Source organism: Mesoplodon densirostris, chromosome 4 (genome assembly GCF_025265405.1).
Source record: "Mesoplodon densirostris isolate mMesDen1 chromosome 4, mMesDen1 primary haplotype, whole genome shotgun sequence".
Taxonomy (NCBI): domain Eukaryota; kingdom Metazoa; phylum Chordata; class Mammalia; order Artiodactyla; family Ziphiidae; genus Mesoplodon; species Mesoplodon densirostris.
In genome coordinates, this window is record NC_082664.1 from 30170433 (window position 1) to 30196353 (window position 25921).

At 52.4% G+C, this 25921-nt stretch overlaps 1 protein-coding gene across 6 annotated transcripts in view; it reads left to right on the top strand.

Annotated features, from left to right (window-relative positions):
• Positions 1-25921, top strand: part of MIDEAS (mitotic deacetylase associated SANT domain protein) — a 65072-nt gene that overhangs the window by 33517 nt on the left and 5634 nt on the right. For all 6 annotated transcript variants that reach the window (XM_060095868.1, XM_060095869.1, XM_060095871.1 and 3 more), the window contains 8 exons: positions 11846-13518; positions 14697-14996; positions 20461-20806; positions 22776-22842; positions 23343-23485; positions 23615-23718; positions 24190-24265; positions 24965-25053. In XM_060095868.1, the coding sequence (XP_059951851.1) occupies positions 12082-13518; positions 14697-14996; positions 20461-20806; positions 22776-22842; positions 23343-23485; positions 23615-23718; positions 24190-24265; positions 24965-25053 (2562 nt within the window). In that variant the 5' untranslated portion in view covers positions 11846-12081. The remainder of the gene's footprint in view (positions 1-11845; positions 13519-14696; positions 14997-20460; positions 20807-22775; positions 22843-23342; positions 23486-23614; positions 23719-24189; positions 24266-24964; positions 25054-25921) is intronic.

The following is a 25921-nucleotide window of genomic DNA, read 5'->3' on the forward strand; positions in this document are numbered from 1 at the left end:
GGGGAGCCATATTATCCCCGTTCTTATCCTCCAAACCAGCAGGATGACCCCCTGAAAAAACTCCCCTCCCCCTCTCCCCCCAGGCCATCAGGTAGGTCTTAGCTCCTTCTGGAGCTGGCCAGGCAGATGAGCCAGAGCTGGTGAAGACACCACGACTAGACACCGCTCCTGCCCACCCCCCGCTTCCTTTCTCCTGAGAAGAGGCAGCAGAGCCAGGTCTGAGGAAGTGCTGAGTGTGAGAACATCCCCTGGGAGGCCCTGACCACAGCTCTACCCCAGGAATGAGCCGTGTGTTCTTGGGCAAGTCATGTTAGCTCTCAGGGCTTCAGTCCCATCAGCCATGAATTGAGATTTGGACCAATGACCTCTGGAGTGGGTGGGCACTGTCTCCCTTATTTAGGATGCGCAATGAACAACCTTTATTTAATAATTTCACTTCTTGAGAGGAAACCCTTCTGAGAGCCCCATGCAGAGAGGTGGCTTGTCAGGCTGGGGCTGATGCTCAGTGCCCTGGGTGGGGGACATTGGCACAAGTAGGAACCCAAGCATGGACTGACTTGACCCAGATTTCAGTGTGCCAGGGGAAGGGACAGGAACCTGGGCCCCATGGGGATTTGGGGCAAGTCACGGCTTTATTTTTAAGGAGCTGTTGGCCAACCGTGGGTGTGGGGTTGCAGAGTGTGGGAGGGATGTGGCTTCCTCTTGAACTGAAGATGTTGAGCTTCACAGGTTGGCCCAGTGGTGGTAATCACCAGTAGCATCTTCATTTTCAAAGCCCCTTGCCTCCCAGACCTCTCTCACTCACCTTTCCTGACCAGCCACACTTCCAGGACATGACTGGTTTTCAGGCCAGCTGAAGCCGCTCTCCAGGGAGAAGATGTGAACGGCCCAGAGCCTGCTGCCGTCCATCCCAAATAGCCTGATGTGTACCCAAGCAGGAGGCTGAGCCTGAGGCCCTGCAGAAAAGGCTCTGGGTTCCAGTCCTGGCATTGCCTCTATACTCCTGTGACCTCAGATCTTCAGGTGCCTCGTTGAGAAACGGGAGTGTAATAATACCTGCCTTGCTGTGAGGATTAAACGGGATCATGTGTGTAGAGTTCACTCAGCACCATGCTTGGCACATAGTAGTGCCCTCAAGAAATGTCAGAGGTGGAGATGATGGTGAAGTAGAAGCCTTACATTTGTGATGTTGAGGTTCCACTTTGGCTCCAAGCCCTGCCCAGTGTCTTGCCAAAAGGTGGGGCCTCCTAAATGGAGGCATGAAGCATTGTTATTGGTGTCCTTGATTCTGGGCCTTGATTCTTGCTCCTGTCTGTGTATTTGCAGGCAAGTTTCTTTCCTTCTCTGGGCTGCTTTGTGGAACAAGGAACTGGACTGAGTGAGATGCAACATCCCTTGATATTTGGAATCTGTTCAGCTTCCGCAGCTATGCCCTGCTTTGGTGGTTGGCTCTGAAGAGAGGCACAAGCCACCTTTCTCCATGTGGTGTGGAGGCTCTGATTCCAGAGGGTGATCCTGCTGACTGCAGCTCCCAGCTCACGCCTGCAGTCCTCCCACCTCAAAGCCCTATGGGCTGTCCTAGCTTCCAGGGGGTCTTACAGATGTTCACGATCTCGAGGGGAGACTGTTTCTGCAGGCTGGGGCTGGGATTATTTCTTGGGAGGGAGTGTTATATACTATGCTCTACTTGGAAATGGCCCCAGGAAAAGCAGCAGTTCTAGGAGGGGGCATGAGAAAGGGGAGGATCCACAGCTGGCTTTGTGGGGTTCTCATGTATAGCATTCCTTCTGAAGCCCACAACAAGTGTAGATTTGGGATTTTTCTGGAAGGATGATGGAAAGACCAAGGACTTTAAAGGCAGACAACAAGATTTTGAATCTTCTGCCACCTTAATAACAGAGCCTCAGTTTCCCTCTGTAGAATGGGGACAATGAAATGCCTGGGTGGGAAGTTTGTATGCGTGGATTAGGGTATGTCAGGTACCTGGTGTGGGGAAAGTGCTCTGTATATGTTAGCTTCCTTCTTTTGGGAAGGATCTGCCATTTGGACATTCTGTAGACTGGCTGGGGAAGTGAAGACGTTTGCTTGTGGCCGTCTTCCCAGGGAGAAGTAGGGCTGAATAACAAGCTGTTACAGCCCTAAAGGGCTCTCCCTCCCCAGCTGTTTTGATTCCGGGATCAAGATTGGGGTCAGGTTCAGTGTGTGTTCTGGTGTGGAGCTACCCAGGCGTTTGCAAAAATCTGAGATCTGCAGCTTCCTAGGGCTGTGCAGAAGGTGTGGAGAATATGGTCTGAGTAAGGAAGGAGTGGCCTTTCTGAGCTGAGAACTTGACAAGTTACTTCTAACTTTCATTTCCTGTAAATTCCCCAAATTTCCTGCTTTTTGTGTGTGTGTGTGTGTGGTACGCGGGCCTCTCACTGTCACGGCCTCTCCCGTTGCGGAGCACAGGCTCCGGACACACAGGCTCCGGACATGCAGGCTTGGCGGCCATGGCTCACAGGCCCAGCTGCTCCGCGGCACGTGGGATCTTCCTGGACCGGGGCACAAACCCGTGTCCCCTGCATCAGCAGGTGGACTCTCAACCACTGTGCCACCAGGGAAGCCCCTTCTATTTTTGATTTCTAATTTTATCTTGTTTTGATTGGAGAACATACTTTGTATGATTTCAACCTTTTCAAATTTATTGAGACTTGTTTTATGTCCTAATTTATGATCTACCCTGGAGAATATTCTATGTACCCTTGAGAAGAATGCATATTCTGCTGCTGTTGAGTGGAAGGTTCTATGGATATCTGTTAGGTCTATTTGCTTTATAGTGTTCAAGTCTTCTGTTTCCTTGTTGATCTTTTGTTTAGTTGTTCTATCAATTCTTAAAAGTGAAGGCTCCCACTCTTATTGTTGAATTGTCTATTTTCCCCTTCAATTCTGACAGTTTTTGCTTCATGTATTTTGGGGGCTCTGTTGTTAGGTGCAAATACATTTATAATTGTAATATCCTCTTAATGGGTAGACACTTTTATCATTATAAAATGTCCTTCTTTGTCTCTAATAAGAGTTTTTGTCTTAAAGTCTATTTTGTCTAATATTAGCATAGCCATTCCCAGCTCTCTTTTGGTTACTGTTAGCATGGTATATCTTTTTCCATCCTTTTACTTTCAACCTATTAGTGTCTTTGAATCTAAAGTGTGTGTCTCTTGTTAATGGTTGGATCATGGGTTTTTTTTTGTTTTTTTTTTTGCTGTACGCGGGCCTCTCACTGTTGTGGCCTCTCCCGTTGCGGAGCACAGGCTCCGGACGCGCAGGCTCAGCGGCCATGGCTCACGGGCCCAGCCGCTCCGCAGCACGTGGGATCCTCCCGGACCGGGGCACGAACCCACATCCCCTGCATTGGCAGGCGGACTCTCAACCACTGCGCCACCAGGGAAGCCCATGGATCATGGTTTTTTTAAACCCATTTTCCCAAACTCTGCCTTTTAATTGGGGTGTTAATCTATTTACATTTAAAGTACTTATTAAAAAGGTTGGATTTATGTCTGCCATTTTTGCTATTTGCTTTCTGTCTAATGTCTTTTTTTGTTCCTCTGTTACTCCGTTACTGTCTTCTTTTGTGTTAAATAGATACTTTTGAGTATACCATTCCAGAGCTGTAAAATGGGACAAAGAAGAGTGAGGGTTAAATAAGATGTTGCCAGCAATGCACTCAGCACAGTGTTTGGCAGATAGTACAAGCTCAGTAAACACGGGCACTCAGTTGGGCCTTGGGCACTCTAAGAGCCATGGTCAGCCCTAGGGCTCATGGGACCCCTCATGCCTCCTGTGCAGGGCACGACACCCTGGCAGGTGGCTCCCAGGGGGGTGAGGAGCAGTGGGTCCTTGGAAACTGCACTGTGCCAGGCCCTGACCCTCTAGCCGTTCCTCTGCTTCAGCACCCGGGCACCACCTGGGCTGCTTATGAAGCATTGTGGATTTCCCCCCGTTACCAGACCCATGAACTAATAATCTCTCGGGGTGGGTTTGAGAACCACTGCTCAACACTGACAGGCAGCAGAGTGTGATGGAGACCTGGTTTGGACTCGGTAGGCCTGGATTAGAATCCTGGCTCCTACCAAGGACCTCCGGCTGTGACCTGGAACGAGTTACTTTTCAGAGCCGACCTTTCCTCATTTCTCAGATGGGGATAAGTGGTTATACAAGTGAGCAATACTCACACACATTGGACACATGGGCAGTGCTGGTGGCTACTGTTTGTTGTGGCAGTTGCTCATTACAAAGGTGATTCCTGGACACAGGCCTTCTCCACCCCCCACAACCCCAACCCCCGGCTCCCAAATTCCTCAAAGGTAGAAACCACTGAGTAGCGGTTCCTGGACCAGACACCGGGTTACCTGACAACCAGTTCACTGCCCTCTCCATTGGGCCACACTGCCTCCAGGCCCTGCTTCTCCCAGCCTTGCTGCGGAAACAGAAGAGAATTGCAGGAGCCTTGTGAGCTAGTGGTTAATAGCGAGTAAGAGCACGAAGATTCAGAAAGGGTGAGAACAGTATGTGCCGGAGGGCTGCCTGGAAGAGGTAGGCTTTGAGGGAGGCAGGTTGTCAGAGCAGAGGCAGGGCTTCCAGGCAGAGGTGACAGCAAAGCTCCAGCAAAGGCTCAAAGCCGGGGAACTCTCCCCAGGGTCACTTATTCCCTGTGTGTATCTCGAGCCCCAGGACAGGCCACCTTGCGTTATAATCAGTGTGTGTTTCTGTTTTCTCCCCCATTGGACTGGGAGCTCTGTGTGGGTAGGGACTGTACCTTGTCTCCTGTGTCTCCCCAGAGCCTGGCTTACAGCCAGTGCTCAGCAAATGCTTGTTGAGTGGATGAAGGGGCAGTGGGCAGACCTGCAGGGCTACAGAGGGTGTGTGTTTGTGGGAGGGCACAGTAAGCAGGGCAGGGCCATGTTAAGGGAGGTCCCTGTGAATGGCCTTCTCTGTATGTTGGTCTGGGACAGAGTCTGGCACTGGGCCTCAGGCACAGACTCCAGGGAGCCCTGCCCTAGACCTGCGGTTTAGCCAGGCCCTTCCAGAAGGAGAGCCAGGCCCTTCCAGAAGGGGAGGGGAGCTGGAGCAGCCTCTGGTGTTGTGAGCCCTGTAGGGCATAGAGAGGGTTGTGAGGTCCTCATGAAGCCCTCTCCAGAGGCTCAGTCACTGAAGGGCTGGCTGCAGGGACACTTGCTTTGTCTCTTCTGGAGAGAGCCTAATCCTGCCAGCTTCCATTTTACCCCCTGGGAGTCCCGAGTCCTGTAGAAGGGGGTTTCCTGAGCTGCCTGTGATCCTTTGTGGCCCTTGTCTAGGAGGGAGGCAGCCAGTCCCCACCCCGAGTATGGGCGGAAGCTGGGCCTGGAGGCTCAGTCCTTTCCTGGCTCTGCCTACGACTCAATGTTTTCTCTCTGCCTCAGCTTCCCTCCTATAAAACGGACCTGGCTATCCTGACCTTTATGGACATCCTGGGGGTGTTTGTGGGGTAGTGAGGGAGGAGATGATAAAGGTAGATGCCTGAAAGAAGCCCTGGGGGGTGCATCATAAGGCAAAGGATTTCCTCTTACCTGTATCCCTTTAAAAGCATCTCAGGGCCTCCCTGGTGGTGCAGTGGTTGACAGTCCGCCTGCCGATGCAGGGGACATGGCTTCGTGCCCCGGTCCGGGAAGATCCCACATGCCGCGGAGTGGCTGGGCCCATGAGCCATGGCCACTGGGCCTGCGCGTCCGGAGCCTGTGCTCCGCAACGGGAGAGGCCACAGCAGTGAGAGGCCCGCGTACCGCAAAAAAAAAAAAAAAAAAAAAAAAAAAAAAGCATCTCAGTGTTGGCATTTTTACAGTCAAAGCTCAAACTTCAGGCAGCTCGAACCCTGGCCAAGCCTCTGAGCCTGTCCAGCTTGATGGCTGAGCCCCTGGGACTCATGATGCCCTGGCCTATAAGGGCTGAAGTTCAGTCTGGAGACGTGATAATCCAGGGACTCTCTCTGGGCTGGGAACGGGCACAACACGGGGCCTGCTCTCTCACGTCCCCAGGGGAAGTGACACTTGTAGGAGGCAGGTCCTCATCTCTGTGGCTGGCGTCTCCTTCCTTATGGGTTTTACATACCCCTTGAGAACAGGACTTGTATGTCCAGGGGCTTGGAGAAATGGGGCCCTGCATCCTGGGTGTGAACTCCCAGTTAGAGGGGGTGCACACAGCATTGAGATCTTTGCACGGTGCCCAGAGGCAAGGTCTACCTAGGGCCTGGGCAACTCTAGCTGGCCCAAGATGGCAATTTCAGGCTACTCGCCCAGTCTGGCTGTAGCCAAAGGCCCCAGAGTATTTGAGAGAGAGCTTTTCAGGATGTGAGTCTGGACTGGAGGGCCAGCTGGGCCACGCAGGGCTCCTCTAGGGAGGGCCCTTCATCACTGCCCTGGGCATCCTAACCAGATACCTTGGTGTCTTCAGGCTCAGCCCAGCCATGTCAGAGCATGAGATAAACAGATCCACAGGTTCGTGTCCCTGGCCTTGGTCTAGGCAGGTGTGGGAAGCCTTGAGGGAAGAAGAATGGGAGAGGGGGCAACAGTGGGGCTGGCACTTTGTCAGTTGTCCTGCATGTAGTGTGGGGCAGTGAGTGACAGTCAAGGGGCAGGTGGCTTATGGGCCTGCAAGTGGAGAAGGATTTGTGTTCAGCTTAGTTGGATAGGGCCTGGGGCCACTGATGGGATGGGATGGGGTTAGGCGGCTGGGCCTCTTCACTTCATCTCAGCATGATGTGCTCAGGAGCTCTGATGTGCATCAGGGAGAGAGACCAGAAGTCAGCGCTGGGCAGGAGCCCACGGTGGATACACTGGCTGTGAGCAGTGGCTCTGACTCACCCGGGGTGCAGTCTTGAATGAGCAGCCTAAGAGGCAGGTACAAGCCAAGTGCCAAGGTACAATGAACTGCAGACTCTGCCCCCTGGAGTTTGCTGTCTGCTGGGGACTAAGAAATAGGCACCCGGAATTCAGTGTGCTGAGTCCAGTCATGAGGTTTAGGAGGTAGTATGGGCTCAGAGTATAGTACTTGGCTCAGACTTGGGATGAGGGCAGACTTCCCAGAGGAAGCAGTGTCTGAAACCTGAAAGGTGAGTAGGACTTGGTCAGATGAAAAGGTTGGGAATATGTGCTAGGCAGAGGAACTGCCTGGTCACAGACCTGGAGGCAAAGCAGGAACAGCACTGAGTGATGGCTCCTGCGTGGAGTGTTGAGAGAAGTGGCAGGAGCCCAGGTCTGCAGGGACCTGTGGGCCGGATAAGGAGTTTAGACTTTGTCCTAAGACAGCCTCTTTGGTGCTCAGTGAGCTGGCTGGCCTAGAGATTCGGGGCTTTGTTGGGTGCCATATTGAAGTCTGTTTGCCTCGGGTTGGAGATGCATGAGCTGTGACTCCCCCTCTTCCTAGTGCTGAGTTTGCGGGGCCAGGGGTGGCCCAGGTAAGAGCAGGAGCTTGGAGCATTAGCCTCCCAGGGTCGGGGGGTCCTTCAGTCGGCTCTCAGCCCCAGGTCAGAGCTGAGGCCCCATGGCCACCGGGACCAAGCTGGGCACCCCTTTCCTGGCCCGTGTAACCTTGACTCACAACAGTCTTGTCTCTTGGATGGCTGCATTGAGTGCCCCAAGCTTGTGAGTGGTCCTGGTCCCCTCAGTGGTCATGCATGGCCTGGCCCCATTGCCCTGTGGTGAGGGCTCACTGGACTCCCCCAGCCAATGTCACGCATGCGGTTGGGCTGTTTATGGCACGTGGGGAGCATGACGTGTCTGGTTGCTGTCCTTGGAGGGTGTGGTGTCACCACGAGCATAGAACACCCAACAGCCTTTTCAGTACCTTCCCTCATGTGTGTGCAGAATACATGTGGTTTCAGCACTGTTTTCTTTACTTACTGCACATTGCTTCTTCGGTAGAGAGAAAGTGTTTCTCACCATAGATGCTCCTGAAAGCCCCAGAGGTCCCTGGCTGTTGAGATCAGATGCTGGCTGTGTCTTCTGCCCAGGGCTGTCTGTGGTGTGGTCAGGGACTGGTTGCAGCAGCGAGGCTCCCGGAGGAAGGCAAGAGTGAATAGAGCCTTGACAGTCAAACCGACTGATGGAGTGGGTGTGAGTGTCTGGGGCCCCATGATGTCTGTGGGTTTCCTTTTGCAGTGTTTCTGCATCCGTTGTCAGAGGCCCTGCAGCTGGTCCCAAGGGTGAGCTGCCTGCAGGAGTTCCTCATTACACCCTCTTCCCTGCAGCTTCAGGGAGTTGGCCCATCTGTTGGGAGCCTTCAGAAAGGACAGCTTGCTTCCTCTTCCTCATTGTGAGGAAGAGCAGGCAGACTTCCACCTGAGGGACAGAGGAGGCGGGCTGGGGCAGAAGAAATGGGAGGAAGTGGCTCAGTCCTGGCCACACTCGCAGGCTGTGAGGTATGAGTGGCGTATGAGAGCTGGCAGCCCCACCTGCAGCCACCAGAACTGAGGCAGGGGTGGGCTTGCAGGGGCTGGAGGGTCCAGGTCTGGAGATGGAGGCGGAAGTGACCAGTGCAGTCTCAGGCCTCCCTGCCAGTGGACCTCCCACACCTGCTGGCGCCTCTGTGAGGCGGCCCCCCTTCCCTTCCCTCCCTTCCTGTAGGTCTGAGGGTCTCAGCTGTACCGGCGCAGAATAGGAGAGGTTTACCTGCCTACAGTTCAGATGCAGGAAAGAGACTTCCTAGCGCCAGTGAGGAGGGAGATCCGTGTTGGGAAAATCCTTGCTCTGAGACTGTCGCGAGCATGCTGTGGGAGGGAGGTGTGCAGAAAGGGCCTGGTGTCTTAGCGGCATGTCTTAGGGACAGGGAATAAGAGCTTGGTCTTGGAGTCAGACGGACCTAAATTCAAGCTCTGGCTCTGCAACGTAGTTACCGTGTGACCGCTGGCAATTTTTTCAGCCCTTTAGAGCTTGTCTAGCTCACCTGTAAAATAGAGGTTAAAATAACACTGCTTCATGCTTTGGCTTCATGCTGCTTTATGCCCTGTTGTGGGAATTAAACATGCACAGGGTACTCAGGATCTGCCTGGCACAGGTGCATTGTTGTTGTTGTTATTATTATTACTACAATTACTAGCTGTTACTCCTACTGCTACATACCCTACTACATACCCTGCTGCCTTGGTGTGTCCCCTCCCCTCCTACCTCCCACGCCTCTTCCACTCTCCCCCCCCCCCGCCCCCAACAGCCCAGATAATGACCTTTCTTCTTCGAGGGTCCCAGGTCCGGGTGTCTGTGCTCTTAGCATTGTTAGCAGCCTTCCAATGGGGATGACAGGGAGGCCTCTGCAGAAGCTTCAGCCTCCCCAGAGCTGGCCCTCTTAATTTCTTCTAAAGAAGTCCCTGGCCCAGCTTTGGAAACGTACTGTGGTGTCAGGAGTGAAGGCCCCCCCTCGATGTGTAGGGTGGGAGGTGGGAGGCAAAGCAGGCCTGACCAAGCAGCGGCAGGCCAGCCAGCGTGGACTGGGGCAGGAGCAGCCCTGCCTTGGATCCCCTTTCACAGACTCCGCCCCCATCTCCCCAGTCCCAAGTGTGCAGTCGCCCTCCCCTAGGCGCTGAGCGGCCATCCCCGCGCCTGGTACCCTCCATCAGGCACGCAGGCGCACGTGCACTCAGGCCCATCTGCCACGTGTGCCTTCCCTTTCTCCAAGCCCCAAGCCTGTGCTGTGGCTCACCAGGCAACAGGGCTGCGATGGGGGGGGGGCGGTGCCTGTACTGCCGGGGGAGGGGCGGCTCCCAGTTCCCTGGAGGCACGTGGACCTGCCAACTTTCCCCCCCACCCCACCCCAGCACGTTCTTCCTTCCTCTGTCTTGCTTCTGCAGACACACACGTACTTGTAGTTGGTTCATTCTGATTGGAGAGGCAGAGCCGGACTCCTGTAGCCGGGACGGCCCCACCCTGCAGCTTCACGATGGCGCCCAGGGTTGTTTTCAGTCTGGGGGCTGGCTTTTGGGTCTCTGCTCTGTATTGGGTTGGCTGTCAGGGAATGAGAGTTTAAAAGCAAGAGAAAGGGGTTTGTTCAGAAGGCGGTTTCTGTGGCCTCAGCACTCTGCTGCTTGTCCGAATCCTCCCCTGGTGGCGGGGCCTGGGTGACTTGGATGCCCTCCTAGTCTCCCCCTCCCCCAGCTTCCATATGCGAGACAAAGCGGGTGCGAGCACGGAGAGTCGCTCTCACTCACAGCAGGGCCGGGAGCTGAGGAAGGAAATGGAGGAGGAAGTTCCTCCCCTTCTGGGTGCTGGGTGAAAGTGAAAGGCAGCAGGGGGTTGGAGTGAGTCACGGCCGCCGCGGGAGGGGAAGGGCTGGGGAGCTGCGGAAGCGTGCGGAGGAGCGATAGCACGGCCGCCTCCCTGGGGCCAGGGGCATCGCCGGGTGTAGCCAGGGCTTCATACCAGAGCCTGCCCGGCATGCCCAGCCAGCCCTCCTCTGCGCCTCTCGGCTGGTTTCCTGGGAACTCCCGGGGCTGCTAACGATGACCTGGGGCATCTAGGTTCTGACGTCTGAGGTCAGCCTGGACCTTCAGATCTATTCGCGGGGGCTTCCTGAGCTCCCCTCCTCTGCTAGACGGACTGGCTCAGGATCAGAATCTTAGCATGGGGAAGAGGTGGGCCATGAAGCTCCCACCCTCACCAACTTCCCAGAGAGGCAAACAAAACAAAAGACAAAACCAGCCCTCTCTGAAGAAAGAAAAAGTCTTTGAAAATACACGCAAGGTATAGGTGTAGGTTATAACTTGCATGTAAGTAATAAAAACACATGTAAATTATAAAATACTGGTCTCAATTCCTCTGTAGCAGGATAAATAGAGCAACTTTTTTTTTTTTTTAAATCAAGTTAGAAAACAAACACAGGAACACTGTGAGCACTTTAGTCATACCATGACATGGAGAAACCTTCTGGACTTAAGTTCTAGAAATCTGCACCCCCCCCCCCCCCAATATCGTAGCTATATCTTCCTTTGCTCAAGATGCCAGGAGCTCTTTGGCAGTGGAGGAGGGTGGGTGGGGACTGCTGACCAGCTACCAGGCCAGATCCTGTCTCCAGTCAGCCCAGGTTGCAAAACAGGTTTCCATTCCATGCTCGGTTGGGGAACACTGGCAGCCACAGTTCCACCCAGCAGCTCCTCCCAGGGGTGGGGTTAGGACTGCACACACCCTTCTGGGGCCTCACCTACGTGCCTCAGTGTAAAGGACGTGGACCCAGGACTCTGCAAGGGCCTGGTGGACCTCCCGACCCATGGGTTGCACAGTTGGGAATGACTAATGTTTTCTCCATTTCCTGTCTGAGAGGTGCATGGAGTGTCAGAGGAGGCATTGGCTGAAAACACTCCTGCGGGGTCTACTGGGGAGGCCACTGCCTGGACAGATGTGAGAGGACTTGCTTGGCTGCCCAGTAGGCTGGGGCCTGGCTTCAGAGGAGTAGGGAACCCAGCATGGCCTTTGTTACCCCTTATCCCAGCTTGACTGCAGGGGCTCAGGCTGGATCTCAGCCCCACTTGCCCCCTCGGCAGGAGCTTTTGTGCAGTGTGCAAGTTACACAACCAAACACAGCAGTCCTGGACACTAACCAGGAGGGCGAGGTGGTGGGACAAGGGAGAGTCCCAGAGTACCCTGGGGGATGTTGCCGCCTTCTGGTAGCTTCTGGTAGCTCCCCCAAGGTCCTGGCTCCTGCCTCACCAAAGCTGCTCTGTGACCTTGGGCTTGTCCCCAGGAGGCAGTGGAACTGTAGGACCCTTGAGACCCTCCCCTCACACTTGTGCTGCCCTCTGGGGCATCCTGGGAGGCTGTGGCTGACACTATTACTGTTCTTCTGTCTGCAGGCTCCAGGGCCCTGTGGAGCATCATGAACTGGGAACTGTAGAGGAGCCTGAGAGCCTCTCTGCAAAAAGGAAGGAAGCGCCAGCAGTTCTTTCTCCCCGTGCCCGACCGCATCATCCAGCGTTTCCTCTGCCCTCTCTGGCTGCTGGACTAGGGCCAAGCTTCCAGCAGGACCATCCCCCAGGGGATGGGCAACTGGTGAAGTAGGTCTCACTGCCGGGGCCCAGTTGGCCACACCATGAACCTCCAGGCCCAGCCCAAGGCTCAGAACAAGCGGAAGCGTTGCCTCTTTGGGGACCAGGAACCAGCTCCCAAGGAGCAGCTCCAGCCCCTGCAAGCACCACAGCAGCCCCCAGCCCCTCCACCGTCCAGAGTGAAGGAGGAGCCTTACTTTGCACACGAGGGTGCGGCAGGGGCTGTCCCCGCCTCCCAGCCTGTGGAACTGCCCCCTTCCAACAGCCTGGCCCTGCTGAACTCCGTGGTGTATGGGTCTGAGCGAACCATGTTGTCTCAGCAGGTGGGCTCGGTCAAGTGGCCCAACTCTGTGATGGCTCCAGGGCGGGGCCCGGAGCGTGGAGGGGTTGGGGGTGTCAGTGACAGCGGCTGGCAGCAGCAGCCGGGCCAGCCTCCGCCCCACTCGACGTGGAATCGCCACAGCCTGCCCCTTTACAGTGGACCCAAGGGAAGCCCTCATCCTGGCATGGGGGTCTCCAGCTACTATAACCACCCTGAGCCACTGAAGCGGGAGAAAGCAGGGGGGCCACAGCTGGACCGCTTTGGGAACGCTGTGCGGCCAATGGTGCCGCAGAAGGTGCAGCTGGAGGTTGGGCGGCCCCAGGCACCCCTGAACTCTTTCCATGTGGCCAAGAAGCCGCCGAACCAGACGCTGCCCCTGCAGCCCTTCCAGCTGGCGTTCGGCCACCAGGTGAACCGGCAGGTCTTCCGGCAGGGCCCATCGCCGCCCAACCCCGTCGCCGCCTTCCCACCGCAGAAGCAGCAGCAGCAGCAGCAAGCGGCCCTGCCCCAGATGCAGCTCTTTGAGAACTTCTACCCCATGCAGCAGCCACCCTCTCAGCAGCCCCAGGACTTTGGCCTGCAGCCGGCCGGGCCGCTGAGCCAGTCCCACCTGGCTCACCACAGCCTGGCACCCTACCCCTTCCCCCCAAACCCTGACATGAACCCAGAACTGCGCAAGGCCCTCCTGCAGGAGTCAGCCCCGCAGCCTGTGCTACCTCAGGCCCAGATCGCCTTTCCCCGCCGTTCCCGCCGCCTCTCTAAGGAGGGCGTCCTGCCTTCCACCACCCTGGATGGGGCTGGCACCCAACCTGGGCAGGATCCCGCCAGCAACCTGTTCCTGCACCACTGGCCCCTGCAGCAGCCGCCACCCGGCACCCTGGGGCAGCCCCATCCTGAAGCTCTGGGATACCCGCTGGAGCTGAGGGAGTCGCAGTTGCTGTCGGACGGGGAGAGACTGGCACCCAATGGCCGGGAGCGGGAGGCTCCCGCCATGGGCAGCGAGGAGGGCACGCGGGCTGTGGGCACAGGGGACTGTGGGCAGGTGCTACGGGGTGGGGTGATCCAGAGCACTCGACGGAGGCGCCGGGCGTCCCAGGAGGCCAATTTGCTGACCCTGGCCCAGAAGGCAGTGGAGTTGGCCTCACTGCAGAACACAAAGGTGAGAGTGGCATGGGCTGGGGACAGACCTGGCAGAGGGCAGGGTGAGCTGTGTCTGGGGCCAGGGGAGAGCAAGTGACTCCAGGGTCACAAGGGCAGTTTTCTCCCTTCATTGAAGGAAATGAAAGAACCCATCCGTTTCAGGGAGTTCTGAACTCTCTGCATGCAAAGAATCTCTAAGTAGGTGTATCCATACCTGAAGGGAAGATGGGTTTTATACACATGCAGGGTTGCAGGCAGGAAAATGCAATACACCATCGTGGGTTGCCTTCTTCATTTGAGACTTGCAGGGTTGGGAGTAGAGGGAGGTGAAACCATTTCCAGATCCAGTATGCTAAAAGACAAGAATGTGGTAGTGGTTACACAGGTGGTTATACTTGTCAAAATGCAGCAAACTATAATTAAAAATAGGTGCGTTTTGTTGCGTGTAAATTATACATCAATAAAGTTGACTGGGAAGAAAAGACAATCTAAATGGGGAAGAAGAATGAATAGAATTTCAGCACCTATGTTGTACTTGGAGTTTCTTATCTTTGGTCACAAGTAATTTCTCATCAAACCCTATGAGAGGGATGCTGGCATTTATTCCATTTTATTGCTAAAGAAGCTAAGGCCCAAGTGGGATTTCCCAAGGTCACAAAGGTAGGACAGAAGCTAGTATCGGACTCCAAAGCCAGTGTTTGCCCCTTCCCTCACTAGAGGTCTCAACCCTCGAAGCCTATAGGGCCAGACCTATATGTAGGAGGCTGCAGAACTTGACTTCACTCCAGCCAGTTGCCAGTGGGGAAATAGATCCAGAGACTACCCTTACCTTGCCACAGGTTCCTTGCTTGCTTTCTTTTGCCGAGATATGTTTTGAATATATAGATACTATTTCACATGCCATGCACCATGTAGACCAAACAAAACACATCGATTAGCCACTTTTGGCCTGAGTTGGCCATCTGGGGATTCCTGCTCCAGGCCAGGATGGGAGAACCTGGCAGAAGGGAGGTTATAGAGAGTATTTGGGAATATGGTGGGGGAAAAGGTGGTCAGGGAAAGGCCAGGTTGCCAAAGACCATTGGGAACCATCATGGGTGTTTGAGTCCCTGAATCAAATGGGATTAGGGGCCCTGGACCAGCAGATCAGGACTTACCTTCTAACCGTCTCCATTTCCTCTCTCTCTCCTTCTCCAGGATGCCAGTGGCTCTGAGGAGAAGCGGAAAAGTGTATTGGCTTCAACTACCAAGTGTGGGGTGGAGTTTTCTGAGCCTTCCTTAGCTGCCAAGCGAGCGCGAGAGGACAGCGGGATGGTACCCCTCATAATCCCAGTGTCTGTGCCTGTGCGGGCTGTGGACCCAACTGAGGCAGCCCAAGCTGGAGGTGTTGACGAGGATGGAAAGGGTCCTGAGCAGAACCCCACTGAACACAAGCCGTCGGTCATCGTCACCCGCAGGCGGTCCAACCGTATCCCCGGGACTGATGCCCCAGCTCAGGTATGAGAGGCGCCCCATGCAAGCAGCTCAGTACCTGAGTGCTCCTGGTGACCTAATATTATGTGGGAAAAAGGAGAGCATGGCAGTATAGGAGGGATTCAAGTCACCCATGGGCATATTATTTATATTTTCCAAACAAAACTTTTGGACAAATGAACTTATGAGGGACAAAGAGACAATTTTATACTTGAAATTTGGACTGTTTAGGAAAATCCAGAATGTGTGAATCTCTTTTATTGCAGGTCAGCAGATTTTGATTTGGCCTCTAATATGGGTCAGGCCTTGTGCTAGGTACCGGGATATAGAAATGTTTGCTTGTTCTCTCAGTACAAACATGTATGTTGTACTCTCCCACTAAGATTGAGGTTTTGTCTATTTCTTCTTAGTTCTGTCAGTATTCGTTTTATACATTTTGATGCAATGTTAATTGCATACTTACTTAGAACTAGATTAGACACTTCATCATGAAATGTTTCTTTTTTTATTTTTAGTAATCTTTTTGCCTTTTAAGTCTACTTTGTCAGATATTTTTCTTTCCGTTAGTGTGGGTGGGAGGAGGATGGGATGTGTATCTTTTCCATCTTTTTGCTTTCAGCCTTTCTGTATCCTTCTACTTAAGGTATATCTTTCAACTGGATTTATAATTGGGGTTTGTTATCATCTGTTCTAACAACCTTTGTCTTTTCGTTAGAGCATTGATACGGTTTACACTTAATGTAATTACTGATAAACTTTGGTTTAAATCTGCCATCCACTTATCCCATCCTGCCTTTTCTTTCTTCCTTTTTTTTCCTTCTTTTATTGTTTTCCTTTGGATTGATTGGGTTTGTTATTCCATTTCCCCTCTTTATTAATTTATTAGTTATATACTTATATATTACTCCTTTAGTGATTACCATAGCAGCCTTTATTACCTGGATTTCTATTTGAGAATTAAGCCCTACAGAAGGGGATTTAAGTGACCATTTTCTCAATTATCTGGAGGATGGTACATAGCTAGTACCATTCTAGATGTGTAGGAGAGAAGTCAACTTATTACATAGTGAATGCCTTATGACATTAGAGCTTAATCCTCTGGTTGAGAAGCGTTCCTAGAGATTAAAATGCATTCTTAGCTTATTGAAATCTAATATAAGTTAGTGCTTTGCCTCTTCTTGGACAATGCAGAGTTCTTATAACCCTTTAACTCCATTTCCCCCTAACCCCTAACTTGTAGAATTATTGACATGAATTTTCATTCTCTCTATATTTTAACATTGATAGGACATTATAACATTATGGTTTTGTTCAGTTGTTGTTCATTTTAGATTTATTCAAATACTTAAGAGTGTTTTGTTGCTTTTTATTTCTTCTCATATCTCCAAGCTTCCATCTCAGTTCATTTATATGCTGTTTGAAGAACATCCCTTAGTATTTCCTTTAGTGTGAGTCTGTTAGTGATAAATTTTATTCGTCTTTGATTGTCTGAAAATGTTTTTATTTCATCTTCATTTTTTGAAGGATAACTGCTGGGTAGAGAATTCTGTGTTGGTAGTTTTTTTTTTTCTTGGCACTTTAAAGATGTCATTCCATTGTTTTCAGGCTTCTATTGTAGTTACAGTATTGAGAAATCACTATAATCCATATTGTTGCTTCTTTGAATGTAAGGTATCTTTTTATCTTGTTTTCAAGATTTTTTTTGTCATTGGTTTTCAGCAGTTTTGCTGTGAAACCTAAGTATTGATCTCTTTGTATTTATCCTGCTTAGAGTGCTTCTGCTCCATTTTCTCTCTCCTCTCCTTCTGGGACTCCAGTTACACGTTTTGTTAGTGCTTTTCACGGTATCCCCTATTTTGTCTGTCATGCACTTTTCTATGCTTTCCATTTCTTTTTTTTTTAAGTCTGACCTATCTTTCAGTTCACCAGTTCTCTCTTTAGCTGTGTCTAATATGTTGTTAAGCCCATTCATTGAACTCTTGTCTTCAGTTATTTTATTTTTCAGTCACCTGAATTTTCATTTGGTTCATTTTTAGAGTTTCTAGTTCTTTGATGAGATTCTCAACCTTGCCTTTTATTTTATTGCATAACTTAAGCATAGTTTTCTTTTCTTTTCTTTTCTTTTTTTCCTTATTTGGCCACACCGCATGACTTGTGGGATCTTAGTTCCCCGACCAGGGATTGAACATAGGCCCCAGCAGTGAAAGCGCCAAGTCCCCAACCACTGGACCACCAGGGAATTCCCAGGCATAGTCTTCTTAAAGTTTATGTCTCATAGCTCTGTTAATGGGATCCCTGTGGGTCTGTGTTTATTATCTGCTATTTCTTGTTTTTAAATCACATCTTACTCTTTTATGTATCTGGCTATTTTTTATTGAATGTCAGACATTATATATGAAAAATTGTTGAGGTAATTAAAGACTCTGGGGCTTCCCTGGTGGCGCAGTGGTTGGGAGTCCGCCTGCCGATGCAGGGGGCGCGGGTTCGTGCCCCGGTCCGGGGGGATCCCACGTGCCGCGGGGCGGCTGGGCCCGTGGGCCATGGCCGCTGGGCCTGCGCGTCCGGAGCCTGTGCTCCGCAGCGGGGGAGGCCGCGGCAGTGAGAGGCCCGCGTACCGCAAAAAAAAAAAAAAAAAAAAAAAAAGACTCTGGATGCTGTTCTCCTCTACTGGAGAGGACTTGTCTTTGCATCTGACAGGTAGCAGAGAGCACAAGCAATCCTGGATTACTTTAACTTAATCAGATGATTTGAAGCTGGGCATTATTCCATTTGAGAGCTAATCTATATCTGATTCACCTTTATTCTGAGGATATAGCCCTTTGGAGTCCCAATCCAAAGCCTAGGGGTTCACCAGGCTCTCCTTCCTTGGCAAGCTTTAAACTCCAGTTTTTATTCTGCTGGCTCCTTGAATTTATTAAAAGCCTTACTCAGTTTCTCAGCCTCTCGTTGTCTCTTCCATAACAGCATCTATCTCTAGGGAAAACACAATTCTAAATGCTGGGCTCACCTTTTTGGCATTCCTTTTTTTTTTTCCTGGATCTTGGCTCTTTAATTCTTTGCCAACTAATTTGTTCTCTGGTACCTGCAGAAATGTGGTTTTGTATAGCATCTAGATTTTATTAGTCATTCGCAACTGGAGAGTTGGCCTGCATGCCTGTTGTCTATAACAGAAAGGAGAGCTCCAAGATCATCATGAGTAGCACAGTCTCTGGTCTCTGGAATCTTGTTCTCTGGTTGGGGGAGAGTTTGTGGTGGAGGCTGGAGGCTTGGGCAGCTTGTCCTGAGGATGGCAGGAAGGAGCCTGAGCAACTACACAGCTCAACATACCCATTTCATAGATGAGGAAATAGGTCCAGAAAAGGCCAGAGGCTTACCTAAGATCATACAGCCAAGTAGTGGCAGAGCTAGCCCTGGAATTTGGATCTCTTGAATCCTGCCTGAGGACTCTCACTATACCAGGCTTTTGGGGAGGTCTGTCTCTTTCTTTCTCTCTCTCTCTTTGTGTTACAGACATTTTCAATCATGCACAGAAGAAGAGAAAATGGTATGAGTTCTAATATTTAGCCATCACCCTCTTTTACAGTTTTCAAAATACAACCAATCTTCTTTCATTTGTACCTCTACTTCTCCTGCCACTGGGTTTTTTTTTAAGCAAATCCCAAACATCACATCATTCCATCCATAAATACTTTGGTTTTGTACCTGAAGTACCCCATACATAAGGATTCTTTCCCTCCTTCCCTCCCTCCCTTCCTTCCTTCTTTCCTCCCTTCCTTCTTTCCCTCCCTCCCTTCCTCCCTCCCTCCCTCCCTTCCTTCCTTCCTTCCCACAATGTCATCACACCTAAAAAATCAATATGAGGGCTTCCCTGGTGGCGCAGTGGTTAAGAATCCGCCTGCCAATGCAGGGGACACAGGTTCGAGCCCTGGTCCAGGAAGATCCCACATGCCGCGGAGCAGCTAAGCCCCTGCGCCACAACTACTGAGCCTGCGCTCTAGAGCCCACACGCCACAACTACTGAAGCCCACACTCGTAGAGCCCGTGCTCCACAAGAGAAGCCACCGCAATGAGAAGCCCGTGCACTGCAACAAAGAGTAGCCCCCGCTCGCTACAACTAGAGAAAGCCTGTGTGCAGAAGCAAAGACCCAACGCAGCCAAAATAAATAAATAAACAAAAAATCAATATGAAAAATATTGTCATATTTAGAATAGTTTAAATCCATTTTCCCTATAAAATCACAAATCATTACAGCTAGCTTGAGTTCATGTTGGATTTCTTGTCTAGAAGTTTGGGGGCCTTTGGCTCCACTGCATTTTTTTCTGTGCAATCATATTGTTCCCCTAAGGGGGTGAGAATGAGCAATGTCATTTCTTCCTAGTCTGTAGAAGAGCAGAGAGGGCACAGATGGCTAAAAGACATGGCCAAGGCCTCATGGGGACTCAGGGCCCTCTGCTGGAAGGTCTTGTGGGAGCTGGAACCTGGGAGGAGGAGAAAGCCTGTTGTTCCTGGGCCCAGTCAGTGTGGCCAGTCTCACCTGTGCACCCAGGGAGATGATCGATGTCACTCACTCGTGTAGGGCTCTGTTCTCTCTTGAGAGAATAGGGATGCAGCAAGGAAAGGCCTCTATTCCTGTACAACCCTGCCCTCTATTCTGTATGGAGGCCCACAAGGCATACCAAGCAGGGAGAAGTGTAAGCCAGGAGGGCTAACCTTTGACAGCAAAAGTAGGACTAATACTATGAGAATAAAAGTTCTTCAAGGATAGGGTTGTCCTGTTCACTCTGTGGTCCCATGCCTAGCTTGGGTCTTGGCACGCGATATGGGCCTCCATCTAATGCAGAGCTTGGAGCTTAAGTAGTGATAGCAGTCAGTATTCATTGAGTAATTACTATGTACCAGGTACTGTTCTCAGTGATTTCCATGTATTAATTTATTTAGTCCTCATAGCTACCCCATTAGGTAGGAATTTGTTATTCCCATGTTAAAAATCATAATGCACACAGAGTTAAGTATTTTAAGTGGTAATTAAAGGAAGTAGATCCCAATCCAAGCAATCCAGTTCCAGGGCCTGGCCTTTAACTACAATAGTTCCCTGCCCTGTAGTATACTTTATAGCAGGGGTCGGCAGCTATGACCTGTGAACCAAATCCAGCCCTAAGACTGTTTTTTACACTTTTCAAAGGATTATTTTAAAAGGGCAGGGGGTGGGGTCAGGAGAAGAAGAAGAATATGCACCGAAGAATATGTGTGTGGCCTACAAAGCCTAAAATATATACTATTTGGCCCTTGACAGAGACAGTGTGCTGACCCCTGCCCTAGAGGAGACAGTAAGAAGGGCTTTTGGATCTGCTTCCTGTCTCAGGCTTGCCTTAGTGGGTGTGGTGGGCAGACTAAGTTCCAGAGGTGAAACTGGCAAGCAGTGGTCAAGACTTCAGTTTTTCCCAGTATGTAAGTGGCTGAGCCATCTTGGTCTGTTTCCTTCTCCAGGCTGAGGACATGAACGTCAAGTTGGAGGGGGAGCCTTCAGTGCGGAAACCAAAGCAGCGGCCGAGGCCTGAGCCTCTGATCATCCCCACCAAGGCGGGCACGTTCATTGCCCCTCCTGTCTACTCCAACATCACCCCGTACCAGAGCCACCTGCGCTCCCCTGTCCGCCTAGCTGACCACCCCTCCGAGCGGAGCTTTGAGCTGCCTCCCTATACACCACCCCCCATCCTCAGCCCCGTGCGGGAAGGCTCCGGACTCTATTTCAATGCCATCATGTCGACCAGCAGCATCCCAGCCCCTCCTCCCATCACGCCAAAGAGTGCCCATCGCACCCTGCTCCGGTCTAGTGAGTGATCCCCCCTTGGCAGCCGTGAGGGCAGGCATTGTGGGAGGGCGGTGGGTAGGGAAGACTCAGCTTCTGGCACTGCCGGGGTAGGGCTGGACTGCTGTGCGGAAAGGGGCTCTAGTGTCTCCTTTGAGAGAGAGAAGGAGGTTGTCCTGGCTCAAGTACACGCTGTGGTTGGGGAGAGGAGGTGTCAGCCCAACTGCTTGGACTTACATCCCAATTCCACCATGTACTGTTCCATCCCCTGTGGAAGTGATTTAAACTCCCTGGGTCTCAGTTTCTTCAGCGTGTAAATGAGGATGTTAGTGGTGTTTGGTTAATGATGAAATCGCCAATATGTATTCAGCTATTTTTAGAACCACAAACAGCAGTTTCCTATGGTTCAACCTAATAGCTACCTCGGAGGGTTGTGGTGAGGTCCAGATGCATTAACACACGTAAAGCACTTTACATTGTGCCTGGCGTGTCACATTTGTTCTTAATATTAGGTGGCAGATCCTGTCCCCTGGGTCTCTTGAACAGTCATTTTGGCCCAGAGCAGACATTTTGGCTGGCCTGGGTGGTGAATTGCTGAAAAATGTTGCCCACTCCACACAAGAATTCATTTCCCCTGAAAAATGGGATAATCCTATCTCAGGGTGATAGAGAAGATTGAGAGTAATCCCGACCAGACGTAGCACAGGGGTGAGGCAGTGCAGTCGCGGGATTAACCTCTGACCCTGACCTCATCGTGGCGTGCCTCTCTGGTGCCCTCTGATGTCTGGGTGAGAAATGGCTCACCCTGGGCTGGCTGGCCTTTGGCTCTTCCACTTCTACTGGAAGCTTGGAAGCTTCTCTCCCTGCCTGGGTTGTGCAGGAAGAAGTCACTGTAGAGGCCAGCCTGGCGTCAAAGAAGAGGTCTGTCCATCCATGAGGATTTTTTCTTGCACTCAGGTGTAAAGCCTGAACTGGGTCCTGTGAGGGCACCAGTAATGTGTGGGACACCGTGGTCTGTTCTAAAGAGAGTGCTGGGTCATTAGGGCGTTGACTTGAAAGCCTGGGAGACAGGAAAGCAGAAGTTTCAGGCAGAGTGGGATGAGCAGTCAGTGAGTGAAGCCTGCAGAGGCTGCTAGCCCTAGTGGTGAGGAAAGCATTTATTGAAGAGAGGGTGGGGTTAAAGCTGAGCTTGAACTAGGAAGCAGGTGGGGAGGGCACACTAGGCAGAAGAAAGGAGAGGTGCAAAGGCCTAGAGGTGGGACTGTGCAGGGAACGCGAGGGGCCATGAGGGAGCGGCCTGCGAAGATGGACGGTCCAGGCAAGGCGGTGGTGGGATGCATAGCTGGCAGGGGAACTGCCTTGAATACTAAGCTGAGGAGTTGAAGTTTTCTCTCAGGTTGCAGAGAGGAGTCAGCAGATTTTGCTTTTGGAGCAAGAGAGTGTCTTGATCACACAGGGCGTTAAGATTAGCTCAGGAGAAACCAAGGCAGAGAACCCAGCAAGGAAGTGAGAAGATAATTATGAAACAGTGATCTCCTTCACCACCTCATTTGTGTGGCGGAAGTTTCAGCCTCTTTACTAGAGCAACCATAGTTGAATGCTGGACTTAATGCTGTACTGTGGGTGCTCCCGGGGCAGAACATGGCTCTAGTAGTGGAACTGGTAGCAGTAGTAATAAGAGTAGCTGATATTTATTGAGGGCTCAGCTTTGTGCATGATTTCATTCAATCCTCACATCAACCTAGGGAGATAGGTAGCAACATTCCCTTTCAGCAGGCGTGAAAACGGAGGCACCCACATACTTGGTAAAGTCACAGCTAGTTGTCACAATTGCAGGCTGCAGAGCCAGGACTCAGGGTGCCTGATTTCCCAGCGTGAACCTCTGAGTCACTGCTGTGGCTCTTGTGCATAAAGTGCAGCCACCTAGGTTGGAGAGGGTGGCTTTGCTGAAGGGCAGAGGGTGCCATTTACTAACCTACCTTTCGTCCCATAGATAGCGCTGAAGTCACCCCGCCTGTCCTCTCTGTGATGGGGGAGGCCACCCCAGTGAGCATCGAGCCGTAAGTTCAGCCCAGCCTCTGGCTCAGGGGGTGAGGGTGGCCAGCTGGAGTCCGGTGCATGCAGGTGGGCCCTACGAGGAAGAGGAGACTTCTGTGGGCTGGGGGCTGAGCAGACCTCTCTGGGCTTCTGCACTTAGCCCTGGGCTTCACTGATCCCCACCCCAGCTTCTGTGTGGAAGTCACAGGGAGGGAAAGGACCAGCTCAGTTTGAATTTGCCTCTGAGGAAAATTAGAAGCGCCGTCCAAGAGACTCTTTCCCTGTCTGTAAACCTGGAGCTTCTTCTCCCCTTTCCAACCTCTGGGCCTTGCCTTTCTGGCAGCACCACGTGCCACTTGCCAGGCTGTCCTCATAGAAGCCAGGTTCCCTTACACCCAGCTGAAGCCTTGCCGCGCTCAGCCTCTGCCAGCTACCCCCGCATCTTCTCCATCCTCAGGGAGGAAGTAGGGTTCCCCATCCCCACACGGTGAAGCCTCACTCCCTGCCCTTTCCGCCCCTGCAGACGGATCAATGTGGGCTCCCGGTTCCAAGCAGAAATCCCCTCGATGAGGGACCGCTCCCTGGCAGCAGCAGACTCCCACAAGGCCGACTTGGTGTGGCAGCCATGGGAGGACCTAGAGAGCAGCCAGGAGAAGCAGAGGCAAGGTGAGAGGGCACGAGCCAGCAGGCAAAGCAGGCAAAGGCCGGCTATTGGGCAATGGGTGGGCTAGGCTCCGCCCCATGCAGCCCAGCCCAGCCCAGCCCTAAAAGTGCCTTTCTCTCCTCCCTCCCCAGTGGAAGACCTGCTGACGGCCGCCTGCTCCAGCATTTTCCCTGGAGCTGGCACCAACCAGGAGCTAGCCCTGCACTATCTGCACGAGTCCAGGGGAGACATCCTGGTGAGACACTGCCCCCGGTGGAGGGAGGGCCCCTTGGGGAGGCTGGCAGGGATCCGTGTGTGTGCCGTCCAGGAGCCAGGCCTGTTGGTGAGCTGATTTGAGGCAGGCAGGAAGGTCTGACCAAGTTGGGGATGGTAGGGGGTCGGCCTGAGGGAGCCCTGGTTCCAAACTACAGACTTTGCTGTGCAAGGTCCACCGCAGTCTCTGATCCTGGGTAGTGGGTCCCCACCCTCGGACAGGGCTGTCACTGAGGGCCTTCTCTATCTGTGGCTGCCTGCCTTGGGGACCATGTGTTTCCTCTTTTAAGAGGCCCTGAGCAACCCAACCCCCATGCCCTTGCCATCCTGCCAGACCTCTTGCCCCTCTGCAGTTGAGAGGGCCAAGAGTGAGTGCCCACTCTACTCAGAGGCCCGAATTTTGCCCACCAAGACCCCGGCCAGGGCCTTGACCTTTTCTTCACTTCCCTTTTAGGAAACGCTGAACAAGCTGCTACTGAAGAAGCCCCTGCGGCTCCACAACCACCCATTGGCAACTTATCACTACACAGGTGGGCTGGCAGGGTGGGCCTGGGACGTGGGGCCTCGAGGGGTCACCAGCATCAGTGGAGCTCAGTTCAGTGCTGAGTCACAGCCCAGGGTGGGGCGGGGGTGGAGAGGTGGGGGGCAGATAAGCCAAGATCCAGTGTGAGGGGACTGACACCAGAGCTGGGGGCTTCCTGTGCCCTGCAAGGGAAGGGAGAAGGGAGGTGGGAGCCCATCTGGATAGAAGAACCCAGGGTGTGGGTATAAGGGGCAGGAACCCAGGGAGTGCCATCCAAATTGGCATCAGGTGCTAGAACTTAGAGGACCCCTGGAGTGCCATGTCCCATTCTGGGGACTGTGCTTTAAGAGGGACATTGACCAAGTGGCATAATCATAGCAGTCCCTGGTATCAACCCCCATCGAGTGGTACATCCCGACTGTGTCAGGTATATCACCAAGGGCTCCACATGCATTGTCTCACTGAGTCTGTACCACAGCTGGTGAGGTGGCTTCTATTATTAGTTCCCATTTCACAAGTGGGGAAAGTGAGGCTCAGAGGCTAAGCGACATGGCTAGTAAGTGGCAGAAGCAGGATGTGGAGCCAGCTCTGAACGCCTACAGAGACAGTGGCTAGATGACCTCACACTTTTCTGCTGTTCAGAATTGCCCCTGCAGTGCTCACAGTCCCACCCCCTCACTACCCTGGCTTCCTCTTTGCCCTGCAGGCTCCGACCAGTGGAAGATGGCTGAGAGGAAGCTGTTCAACAAGGGCATTGCCATCTACAAGAAGGATTTCTTCTTGGTGCAGAAACTGGTGAGCTGGGGCTCTGTTTTGGGGGCAAGAGAGGGGCAGGAGCTGCCTGCATGATTTGGGGGCTCCCTCTGCCAGTGGGGGGCCCTGCAATTGCTTACCAAGGCCTCTTACAAAGCAGTTAGGTCAATGCCACTAAGTAGCTTCAGAGACATTTTTTCTTTTTCTTTCTTTCTTTTTTTTTAAAAAATACATTTATTTATTTATTTTTGGCTGCATTGGGTCTTCGTTGCTGCACTCAGGCTTTTTTTAGTTGCGGCGTGCGGGCTTCTCATTGCGGTGGCTTCTCTTGTTGCAGAGCACGAGCTCTACGCGTACGGGCTTCAGTAGTTGTGGCACGTGGGCTCAGTAGCTGTGGCTTGTGGGCTCTAGAGCACAGGCTCAGTAGTTGTGGCACATGGGTTTAGCTGTTCCGTGGCATGTGGGATCTTCCTGGACCAGGGCTTGAACCCATGTCCTCTGCATTGGCAGGCGGATTCTTAACCTCTGCACCACCAGGGAAGTCCCCAGAGACATTTTTTTCTAAATAAAACAAGAATGGAAATGATCAGGCCTTTTCCCCCTTGATTCTAAGCCCCTTCCCTCACCTTAGGGTAGGGTGGCCATACTCTGAAGTCTCAGTCCAGAGGGGGGCCTGAGTGGGCGCCAGACCCAGTGGCACCAAATAAATAGTGACTTGCCTAAGGGAGAACAGGAAGAGAAGGGGGGCTGCAAGCAGAGGTGAGCCATCCTAAGGGGCTGGAGTACTTCAAAGGCCATAATTAGTGGGAGGAGAAGTCACCCCGAGATGAAGGGACCAAGAGCTAGCAAGTGACTGTAACTGACCTAGCGAGCTTCTGCCCACTTCCTGTCAGGCCCGGGGCTTCCTTCC